Genomic DNA, 12,971 nt, shown 5'->3' with positions numbered 1-12,971 from the left:
GACCTGCGTTAACTTCTATACCAGGAAAGTCATCTTCAAAGGGCTTACTAAATTGATTACGAATAAATCCTAACATGTAATGAAACATGATTTATCATAATTAAACTATCATAAACATGTATAAGTGACTTGAATCAATGATATTAGACCAGAAAATAGACTTCCAATTTTCAGGTGATAAAGTATGGTACTATCGCTTACGCAATAGTCAATAAAAAACATATGTGACCGTACACCACGAATGAATCGCAAAGTCGGCAAATTGTATTCTGAGTTACTTTGTAAAATGTACATGAAGGTCGTATTCATAGGTACCTCAATTTGGTTCTGCATATATCTCATTTTGCTAGTGCCAGTCAAACTCCTTTTAAACCAATCAATAATCCTTTTGTTGAAGAGGATAATAAGCTTCTACCTACAAAGATGTATGTCTATTGAATTTTCAAATAGCTCTCTTTGTTTGCTTTGGCTAAATCCTGTTCAAGTGGTGGGTTACAAAGCATTGTATTTACAAGTAACAATGAGAGGACATTCCTGAACCTCGTTGACTTGGGGATGAATTGAAATGACCGCCAATTATAACTGTTTGATATTCATTATCAGCAATGTGGAAAAAGAGACACACGTAGAACCGAAAAGGGTACCATTTTGTTGAAGGAGCAAAGTTCAACAAACCATAACCCAGTCTGGATATCGTTTGAAGTCAAATGATGTACCATTTTAAAGCTTACGATATATATTTTCTAAACACGAAATAAAACAAAATAGACCATTTCGTCTGCGGATCCTTAAAGAACATTAGCAAAATTACCCTCGATTAGAGAAAACCGAGGGTAATAAATTTTGTTCGACTGGTTTCATTTTCCGATATTGGATTTCATAATTTGATCTCATATATCTTGACACCTGCTGATGTTTGACCTTTGGCATGTCAACACATTCCTGGTGCTCTGGAGGTCAGCTGGGCAGGCCAGTGGCATGACTGTAATGCCATTGATAAAACATAGTGGTTGAAAGTATTCTCAGCGTGGAATTGCCGGAGGGCATAATATGGTGACCCAAGTCCAGCAGGTTGACTAGTGTGTTTTTAAGACTAACGTTCATGCCTATGGCAATTGCCATGGCAACTAGCTGTCAAAGCTGTCAATACTTTTAAAAAGCATGAATTCAAAAGTTTTAAGGATATGTACACGAAATGCCGGGCCGACTTTTACGGCTCATTCGTGCTGTACGGTCACATATACACATGGACTGACCTTAGATATAGTTAGAAATAGACTCATTTCATTTAATTTACTTTGTTTTATTGTTATCATGGTATATTACTTATGCGAAATACCTTAATCAAATAAATCGAGTTCATTATGTCAGTTAAGTCAAATAGAGGAGTTGATTTTTGTGTCTATTTTAATAAATGAAAAATGCATGATTTTGCCGAACAATTACTTTAATGAAATTGGTTATTATTACAGATGTAATATCGAATAACCATATCCTGTTTACGAGTAACTTTCTTTCAGACAAAGACCTTTGACGTACATGTAAGACACAGAAATACAGGGCATCTCTAGGCAGTTTCAAATATAAGTTACAATGAAATATAAAAATATATGCCTTTGAATATAATATCCGACACCATAATAATCGACTGAAGGAATATTTTTGAGTTCAAGCAAAAAATGTAATCTAACTAGTGTCACCAGCCCAAACGGCTAAACATATATAAACATTGTTTGAAAATATTCAGTTACAAAACATGCAAAATCATATAATAATCATATAGTTTGAATCATTTAAAGGCTTGTTACCGAGTTATAACTAAATTAGGGTATAGTTTTTATCGACAAATAGAGGTGAAATAATTCGTAAATTTCAGTTATATCGTATTGTATCATACTTTGTAACACTGATTACGAAGAGGGGGGGGGTTGTTGCACCCCTCTAAATTTCAATTATAAACGTCATATAGCGTTATATTTGCTACGGGTCTCCTCTATCTAGTGATACCAAAATAAGTAGTGCAAACATTCCCCACATAATATCGCTATGATGACGTCAAAATGTGATGGCGCCCATGAAAATTTGGGAAATTCTGGCTATGTACAAAAGTAAAGACAAAATTGATTTTTGGCTACAAATTGCGATTTTCATCGAATTTTCTCCTCAATATAAAAGGAAATGACATGTTTCAGCTTAACTAACAAGTAAAAAGTCAGTAGCTCTTAGAATAATTTTACAAGACCGAAATGAAAATCATCGATTTGACTGTAGAAACCAATGATGGGCCTCATCCCCCCTTCTAATAGAAGTTCTATGGTTATCTTTGGCGGCTGGTCCTACCCCCGGGTAAGGTGCTAGGGTAAAAAGCTTAGGTCGTTTTGGCGTAAACGCGTGCGTTTTTTTATGACGGATAAATGGGTTAATGGCTTGTTATAGATTAACCAAACTATGTTTGTATCGATAAATTAGAGGCGAAAGAATTCGTACATACCAGTTTTGTAAGGATCAGTGTCTTTTAAATAAAACAGAACAATATTAGAAATGTAATAAAATCATTAACACATACTTAATAACACATGTACAAATAGAGGACATAGAATAAAGCGTCGTTGTAACAAAGATCTTGTAACATGTAAGCAAATTATGTACTTGATTATGCTCACTCCAACACTGTCCATGTTCCAGTTTGGGGCAATAAACGACTTGCGGATAATGAGGGTTCATTGTACTCTTCTGATACATCTTTTAACGACATCATGCATTGGTAAGATCGCATTTGCTCACCGCGAATTATTTAAGTGTATAGCATTTCTGCCTAACTCTCCTTCAATAAATTGGGTTGTAAGATCGCATTTGCTCACCGGCTGGTTCTATTTTTCGAAAAACCGCGTTCCAACCGGCCAGTTTGCATAAAGGTTGGCAACCAGTTTAGTTTTGTTAATTTGGGTATGCTAAATATGTTGTCTGTCAATCGGTATTTTGAGACTGGGTCCTCAAAAAGGCCCCCAAATTACCCCATAGGATCGTATAGGGGCCCAAAGCTTATTTGATTCCACAAACAACTGATTTAGTGCGAATTGATATTCCTTGAACACGGGAGTTTTAATGCTATGTATACACCATTTACGGGTTTACAAAAAAAGCTTTTCTCTAGGAAAAAGGTTTGTTTTTATATATTATGTTTTGCTGGGGATTTTAGCTACATACATGTAGGCTATGTACACAATGTACCATCAACCACATTCAACACGGAAATTGGTCCGGAACATGACAATCATAGTCATGTAATAGGTAACAATGTATCTCACATATTGCAAACGGTACCTTATTGAAATTGTTATAACAAGTCGAACATTTTGAAACCATTTCCATCAAAATAGGAGGAAATTTTCTATTTTACCCTTATGTTGACCTTCGACCTTTTTGCTCATAACTCGTAGATATGTCAATCTATATATTTTCTTAATCCTTTGGTCCACGGGAACATTTTGGAATTGGTTTAAATAAAATGGAAGGAATTTTGAAATTTGACCCCTGTATAAACTTTGACCTTGAAATATTATGGAATTGTACAAATGGTTAAAGCGGGCTAACAAGGAGAGTATATGCCCATTCTGTTCTTGTATGACCTTGGGCTCCATTGATCCGGTATTGATCTGCAGTACTACAATGTACCAAGAAATATTTACAAAAACACCAGCCTTAACATGAAATTTATTTTTAAAAAAAATGATTAACAAAGACGTACGTCTGTAGGGCGCTTATGATTTTCACGTCTACTTTAGTAAAGGTGCTGTTGCATATGCAGTGTGTATATAAAAACAATAATGTAGCGGACATCGGCTTTACAAATATACATGCATTGATCGTTTACTTATGCAATTAACGTAATTTCTATAAAGGTTAGTCTGCGGTAGGGGCGTAACCAAACCTGGTTTTGATGTGGTTGGTGGTACATTGTGGACAAATTTCACAATTAACGTAGTATAGATTTGTTTGAAGCTGCACTAAAACTTTACAACAGTTATCTTTGATTTCTCTTCTTCCCTCTTTCGTTCCCTTTTCTCTTCTACCTTCCCCATATTTCTTCCCTTCTTTCCCCTTTCCCTCTTTTTCTTTCCTTATCCTCTTCTTTCCTTTTCCTTTTCCATTTCCTCTTTCTTTCCTTTTGACCCCGTTGTCCCCTTCCCTATTTTTTTGCTCTTCTTCCCATTTTTTTTTGGGGGGGGACTGGTTACGCCACTGGTCTGCGGAGGTTTTAAATCAGACATAGACCAATCACACAGTCGTAGTTACACCCAAATAACTCACGCTAATCGTAGGTGAACCAATGCCGCTCATGTTAGTGATATAAGTTTAACACAGTCACCGGGGGTAGATGTGGTGGAGCCCACCACATTTTAGGTATCTATAAAGTCAAGGATTTTTGTTTTTGACTCATATCACAAGACTTTAAAAATTGATATTTCGGTTAAAAAAGACATTGCCCATTTTTGTAATTTTATTTAAAATGGGTTATTCCAAAAAATAATCTCTTTGGGAATTCCCAAGTGTATCATATTTATTTCAAATGACTAAACCAGACATTGAATTCAGTTCCCAAAAACCTTTGTGAATCTTGCCATTTTCTTTTCTGGGAAATCCCAATTTTTTCATGGAGTTTTCCCTCAAACTGGGATTTTTTTTTGCAATGGCGTTCTGGTAAGGGATTCCCGAGTTATTAAGAGTAAAAATGAGGAGGGGCGCAGTTAATTTCTGGAATAACCCAATACGCCCAAGTGGGAATAATTGAATGCTGGCAAGGAATACTCAGTCGCAAAACACATCAGCATGATTAGAATTGATGACAAGGTAGAGGCTATTTCGTTGAAGTCGAGATCTACGTGTAGAGGGTAAGTCAAAATTAGTGTCGTATATGGGTTGTGACGCCGGAGGGCAAGGAGGATACAAAATGACGCCCTAATAGGTCATAATGGAAAATAACTCGTTTCTATTGAATATCGTATGCAACATGGCTTTCAAGTGTCATGTTCAAAATGATCTATTACGAATAAAAGGAACCTTCATAAAAGTTTAGTTGATTTAAATTCTTAAGTATTTGTAGAATATTTGTTCATTTGGGTACATATCATTTGGACTCACTCTGTAATACGCCTTGTATTCTTTTCTAGTCAACATTATTTGCTCTTTATGAAAAAAACCCATAATGGTAACGTAATATTACTTTTAATTAAAAATGTCCTGATTTTTGGGAAAATTAGAATTTATTATGCAAAGCAAGCAAAAACAAAGGGCCACGAAAACACCCAGGCACATAAGAACTTATCGGTTTGTCTATTTGAGTGAAAACCTTATTAAGATGCATGTGATCCCCGAATCAGAAGTTACTGAATTCAGAAAAATACTGCGACATTCAAAATGGAAGTGAAATAGAAATCACTAAGAGTCGAAGTACTTTTTCAAGTATGCATGCACATCATGTCAGTTTAAGTCCATTAATGTTTTCTGATAGTCATCGCAAATTCTACCATGCAGATATAACAGAATAGCATAATGCTGAACTTGAGGGGAATGTCTTTTACGCCTGTGTATTTAGAACCATTTAGAACATTTTGAAGTTGCTTTCATATTTTGTTTATTATGATGACTTAGGCAGTAATGTAAGTTTAATGTCAAACATTGTTCTTATAAACACGACTATTTTTTCCAACTTTAGCTACTTAGCTACATGAGTTGAGCAGGGTACTAATGTTGCATCGACGAGTGTATTTACATGTATACAGTGTTTTCGTTTTCATTTAAACCCATGTGCATTTTGCATACTTTGGTCATCAGTGGTCGTCGCTGCAGTGGATATAGTCATAGGCATGATAGGCGGCGGAAGGAACCAGGGCGACCCTATTTTTTCATTACCTGAATCAATATATTATTGAAATATAACACTTTGGCTATTGTCTCTCAGGAATTGGTGTTGAGTTTTCTATGATTTGTAGATAAAGAGGCTTGAATACCGCAAGAAGCAGTGGTATTTAATTGGGTGGCAAATCATTTAACCGAGATATTGAATTGAATTGAATTGAATGGAATGATAAGGTCCTTAAAATAAAGGGAGTGTGAGTTGTATGACTTGTAAACGGTTCCAAAAAGTAAGTTCCCCCTAAGACATTTTGATCATAATCCCAAAACTAATTGATCAATTCTCTTGTTTTAAAGTTTGAAACATAGACTGATTAGTTATGCATCAAGTGAGCGGGTTTTTTGTTGTTGCCTTTTTATCACCTTCACTGAGAAATACAGCCATTTGTGTAGTTTTTGGCCAAAATAAGTTGCACTTATCTATAGGCTTTTTATGCATCACTTTTTGTTTCAGACCTCTTTCACGTAAAGCAAATTAATCATAGAGAATTTTTGTTTTTTTATATTTTTTGTTTGTTTTCTATCAAATGAATTTAAGTTAATATATTCATGAATTAATTTCACACATTTCAAACCTGTTTCATGGTTCAGTTAGAAATCATAGTCCCATTTATGAAATTTCATTCATACACAAAAGTTGCACTTTTCGCGGTTGGCCTTTTCTATGCATTAACATGAGTAAATTTAACGTTATTATTTTTGGTTCAATCTCTTATGCTGGAGATCAAATCCCCTAGACAAGTACCTTTATTTCATTGGTCATTCATTGAATGGTTCAAAAAACATTTCTATGTGTGCCCCTTATCACAACTCAACTTACAAGCGGACAAAACGGTCGGGACAACATCACCTTCAAGAACTTTGCAACAAATCCTGCAGCATGCAGGGAACCAGCTTGACCAACAGCAGAGAAGACCGATGCATGGAAGCCATCAATTCATTATTATAAGAAATTAATAAGCTGTAGCATTAATTTAGATTTTTTTATTGAACCATAATTTTTTTTCTGAATGTGTGACACTTAAATCAGAAAAAGCTTAGCTTTAATTAAATTATCAATGCATCTTTTTGATTGAATTACACACTTAAAGGGAGAAAGTTGGCAAACACAATTTTAAGCAACATAAACATGATAAAGCCTATGTAGAATAATGCAACTTTTTTTGGCTTAAAATTTCAAATAAATGGCTATGTTTTGCAATGAAGATGATGAAAATTAGCAACAAAATCCCGCTCACTTGATGCATAACTTATCAGTCTAAGTAAGTTCCAAGCTTTAAAACGAGAGAATTGATAGTAGTTTTTGCTTGTTTTTTGTTTTTTTTTTGTTTTTTATTATACCAAAATGTCTTTGGGGGAGTTACTTTTTTAAACCGTTTATCCTTCAAATTTGGGATTATGTCGGACTGGATGATGTATCCAATACATGTAGTACAGTACATATACTGTCAAAACTATAAAACTGAACACAACTAAAAAAATGTTACCGACATGATCAAGTATGCTTTAAATGATCATGTTCTCATAAAATGCAAAATGTTATATGCCATTATCATCATGTACAAACCGCTTGAAATAAGGCATTTCACACGTTCTTGTGTCATCTAATCAAATTAACTAATAACAAGACGTGCTAAATTTCTCGCAGAATGGTCGGTACACTCTACAAAATCAACGTAAATGCTTGTAGGTAAAGTATTATACATTTAACTACTTTAACAGTAAAAAGTCATATTGGATAATTTCAAGGACGTATTGGACGATGAATTAATGATAACCACTTTACAGATTGATTGTATGATTAATGCTTTTTTAATTTAACATGATAATAACTTGAATGTACACATAACAATTGGGGCGCCATTTCACGGACACCAATATTGATTTGTAATGATCACACACATTTTGAGAAATCTGTTAACGGAAACACATCAAATAACGAGATGATATTTATCTATCATGTCTATGGACGATAAATCAAGTAAAGACCAATTACACGGCAATGTATCACATGAAATGCAGACGTTTAATGTGTTTCGTTTAGGTCATGAAATTCTACCTGTAATAAAACGTTAATAAGTAACGAGCATAGTAAATGGTCTTTGAGTAATAACATTAAAATGGTCTTTGGGTAATAACATTAAAATGGTCTTTGGGTAATAAAATTAAAATGGTCTTTTTATATCTCTATCTCTCTCACCATTAGCCATGTCAAAATGCAAGTACCGTTACTTACAAGGAAACAATATCGTGAATTTAAGGTTATACTACATCCCTTGATACATTTGTGACTATTTTTGCATTATTCTCAAAGAATAATAATACACTGGTAACAAAAGTTATGTAAATTATAGGGGCAAGGAGTCCAGTTACTACACTGGGATTTCAGTGACTCAAGACAAGCGGTACGTTATTTATTTCTTAACATATGTAATGAACCACTTGTCTTGAATCACTGATATTTCAGTGAAGTAATTGGATTCATCGCCCCTATAATATACGAGTACGTAGCTTTTTTTACCAGTGTGTAGTTATTTTTTGAGAAAATCTTAAGGTCGGGGATAGTCCCGACGTTTAAAAAACACACACAACAATTATTTGTATCATTCTTTAGGTAAATAAATCCAGGAAAATTAAGACCGAGTATAAATTTGGATTGCAACAACAACGAATATCTTAAATCAAATTGATCAGCAAATGAAAACATCTCGAACTTGGTTGTTTGTGAGAATAAATTGCACAAATCGATAAATTCTTAATACGAATGACATCTGTTTGAGTTGCCAATAATAGACCTTTTAGCACACTCGTCATAAGTAACAACGTCATTTTTTCCTGACTATTTTGATACACATTGTATAATGATCAAAACATGTATTAAAAATAATGAGATATAGTATGATGATGAATGTGATTATACGTATAAAAAGATATTCATTTTGATCTTTTTTTTCTTCATTTCATAGACATGAACATGATAAATACCAGTCGCGAAAAAACAAAACAAATAAAGACACAAAGAGTAGATTGCGCATTACGAGACGCACCCCAGCAAACACAAAACGTAATCATAGATTATCAATGACATCATTCGCAAAATGTTATAAAAGATTGCCAGAAACTGTCTAAATGTCGGGTTATTTAAAGGGTATATGAAGTATATAACGTTCTCGTAACATTCAATAACATTTATTGATAACTTTATTCTAACATGTTATTTAATGGTTAACAAAATATTTCGCAAAACTATTTGCAAAAAAATATTTTTCAATAACATTTTGAAAACATTTACCAAATATTTCTGTAACGTGTATTCAAACAAAACGTTTTAAAACGTTTTCATGACCTTTATATAACCCGACATTTAATGTTATTAAAACGTTTTCACCCAAAATATAACTGGTTTAAAACGTTTTAAAAACGTTTTGCGTTTGCTGGGACTAACAATTAAAATCGAATTATAAATCATAATTATAAGTTCCCAGCACGATTTAACCGACACGGAATGTATCAATGTATGGTGTAAAACATATGGTGAATTATTTACATTATTTCAAATGATCGGTTTAATACTGAATGTTATAGTGTCAATCAAAGTTTAAAACTAATTTCTATATCATGTTTCTTTTCTTGCTGAATCTCTTTCAAAAAGACTCATTTATATATGCGATTATTTGATACTGAACAGGAACAAAAACAGACAAGATGTGCGTTATAAACATGATAAAAACATCAATTAAACTATTTATTTATATAAATTTATATCTTTGAAGTCCTGTAATTTTAATAAATTTAGGCTGAGGATATTTAAAGCACTTGTTGTTTTTTAAATAAATTAGTAGCTGCGTTATCTCATGTTCGGCGGGTTACATGCTCAATTGTCATATCCTGTCATTTAAAACCTGTTCTGAAGAATAATTGGAACGTGGTGACCATTTACGAAGATGGTGGTGGAGGTGGTGGCGATGCTATTGCTGTTGTCATTTCGCCCATATTATAAGTTGAAGTGTACGTTGAATCCATACTCATAAACTGTGTATTAGTTCTTGTAAAACGATAGCCTTTCTTTTGATCGCCACAACAACGGCATAGAATTCGTTTGAAGGCTTTCTTAAAACTTCGACTTGTGCATGCATAAATTGCGGGATTTAGCGCACTATTGATATAGCCTAACCAGGTTATGACGGGGAGTAAAATGTCAGGTCCTTTAATGCATTCTGGGCACAGAGGCCCAACTACATTGACTACAAAAAACGGTAGCCAACAAACGATGAAAACACCAACAACAATCCCTAGTGTCTTGGCGGCTTTATGTTCTCTATTCACTCGAGACATTAATCGCCGTCCCATAAGAGGATGTGTTCCTCCTTTTGAATCGGGAAGCGAACTTGCACTGGCACCACCACCTCTATGGATCCTCAAAACGGCGCCATTAGATTTTGCATCTCCATTTTGCTGATGCTTACCATGTTTCCCGCGCTTTGGTCCAATTCTTTTGGTTCCAGAACGAATATGGTGAACCTGATTAACCGCTGCACGGAAAATACGGAAGTATAAAACCATCATGATGAAAGATGGCAAGTAAAACGATACACAGGATGAAAGAATGAGGTATATTGCATTTGAAGGAAGATACATGCATTAGGGGTTGAGGAGGTTCCACGGCTCTCCACCATGCTATACATGGAAACGATATTGCACATGATACAAACCAAACAACCACGATTAATATACCCCTAGTTTTTAGTCATCATAGTTGGGTAACTTAGCGGCCTTGTAACAGCCCAAAAGCGATCCAAAGATATTACACACAGATGGCAAATAGAGGCAGTGCATCCTAATATGTCTAAGGCATGCCAAAGATCGCACCAAACCACACTGAAATACCAATATCCTCCTGTTACGGTATCAATGATGGCAAATGGTACAACCACGAGACCAACAAGAAGATCAGCCGCAGCTAACGACACGATGAAATAATTGGTCGCACTTCGTAAAGTTCTTTCGCGATAAACTGCAAGCATTACTAAAGTATTTCCAAAAATTGTAGCAAGTGAAAACAAAGAAAGCAGAGTAGTAACGATCACAAATCTGGCAAGATCTTCCGGAATTGGCTTTTGTCAGCATCCGGTGAATATGTATAATTATTCCATTGCTCCGTTATTGTCCCATATATTATATCAGTACTGTTAGTTTCTGTATTTTCCATTCCTTCAAAAGTTGTGGACAAAGAAAACACTTCCGTAAAAGGAATTTCCGTATAATCCAAGTTCCGTGTATTTGTTATATTATTCATGTTAGTAGCAGTAAGGGGCATCTCACGTACCAATACTTCCTTATATTGAAGAAATCCCATTTAATTTCCTTGTGCAGAAAATACTGAGCTCACAATAGCCGTGAACACAAGTGGAGATCACAAGTGGGTATTCATCCTTCACATTGATGTCAAATGAAGTCGGTGTCATATTTATTCAGATGACTATCGGATCTCAAATCTCATTTTGTATTTACGTAGCTGTAGTGCTGAGGCTTTTAAGAGCGTCTTCAAGTAAGACGTCTAGCTAGGACTGAGCTTTGGTGTAAATTACTAGTACATTGCCAGCGCCAACCGATGTATATAATATAGCGCCCTTCTCCTACCTCCGTCGGTGCGTGGTCAATTATGGAGCTAAAAGTACTCTACCTTGCAGCAGACGGCTTGTGAACTGTGTTTAACTAGCAATAGCTTGGTACAGGTAGGTAGGAGAAATTGAGAATTGACGATGCGTCGATATTTTCCCCTTCCGAATCTGCTCTTTGCCGTGTTGACAAATTTTGTCAGCCAGGTACAATACGTGATTAAAAATCACTTGCTGTTTTTCAGAATACCACCTGACTCAATTTCTTGGTAGTTTGGTGTGTAAATAATTTCTTAATTAAATATGCATGCATGCATACATAGTACAGTGTGGCAGTGTTTCGATTGTCAGGAGCGGTTTAGGCTTCATTGAACAATTTTAGATGCACAACAACTGGTACCAGAGACAGGAAAAATATATGTCAAGCCGTGTCATTAATAGATATCGTCATTGTTGTGTGATCAATGCAGACAATTTTGGCAATCCCTCCAGGCATAGTATATACGAATGATACCTTTAATGCATTTGGACCACAATTTGTGTCTTTATGATCTTAATGTTTTATGGGACCACGATTCAATGACTGCTCACGGTGGTTTGTACATTTAATGCAATGAAACGCCACCGGCTGATAATCTCAAAAGAAAAAAATCCTTTTGGTTCCGCAAGTAGGTCGCTATTTTGTTTAGTTATCAAGTAGTATAATAGCTAAGTTCTACTTCCCACGTGTGATGACCGACAGCCATGAAGTCTATATCGATGGAAACGTAAGTTACATAAAATGAGCTGGAAAATATCGAGCACATTATTAAATGTTAGAAGTTAATGAAGCATAAATGGCTAGGTGTAAACATTAACATTCGCTCAAATCATGCAAATATTCGATTTTTGTTTCTACAGCAACAACTAATAGTATCCATTAAACATGCCGTTTAAATCTGTTGAATACGGGTAGTCAAAACATGAGCTCTAGTCAATTAATACAGAGTGCCTCTCGAACTGATACGGGAATTCCAAAGAAGAGGTGCGGTCTTTCACGGTACATTTGATGCTCCGACTAATTCGAAATGCAAGAGTGACATAGTGCATCCGTATTTCTCTCCTTATATTCCTGAAATCGATCTTTCCTTGTCCTAGTGCAAGCATGTCAGGCTAACGTTCAGCCTAAGGGAATTCTAGTATTTTCATGTGCGACTGACTACTTTGCCGTTTCAATTTATCTGAAGTGCACACTCATTTCTGTCGATGTATGCGATTTCTGACGTGATTGTGTTCATCTATAACACCTTCCCCTCTTACAGGATAGTCTGCATTTTCTGACTGTTAAGTGGTTGAACCGGTTGTTATAAAATATTATCCATCCACGTGGTATTGCATGAAGTACTACAACTTAATGAGTTAACTCGCTATTATTAATATGCACATATCCACTTGATA

At 35.1% G+C, this 12,971-nt stretch overlaps 1 protein-coding gene across 1 annotated transcript; it reads right to left on the bottom strand.

Moving 5' to 3' along the window:
• Positions 1–7,709: 7,709 nt before the first annotated feature.
• Positions 7,710–11,381, bottom strand: LOC140157491 (dopamine receptor 2-like). Its single transcript, XM_072180697.1, is given in 4 exon segments — positions 7,710–10,531; positions 10,533–10,661; positions 10,663–11,030; positions 11,334–11,381. Coding segments are annotated over 4 exon segments (1,224 nt in total). The 3' UTR covers positions 7,710–9,852.
• Between the last annotated feature and the right edge of the window lie 1,590 nt (positions 11,382–12,971).

Source organism: Amphiura filiformis, chromosome 1, assembly GCF_039555335.1.
Source record: "Amphiura filiformis chromosome 1, Afil_fr2py, whole genome shotgun sequence".
Lineage (NCBI taxonomy): Eukaryota > Metazoa > Echinodermata > Ophiuroidea > Amphilepidida > Amphiuridae > Amphiura > Amphiura filiformis.
Note: the sequence above shows the minus strand (reverse complement) of the source record. Positions and strands in the feature narration are given on the sequence as shown.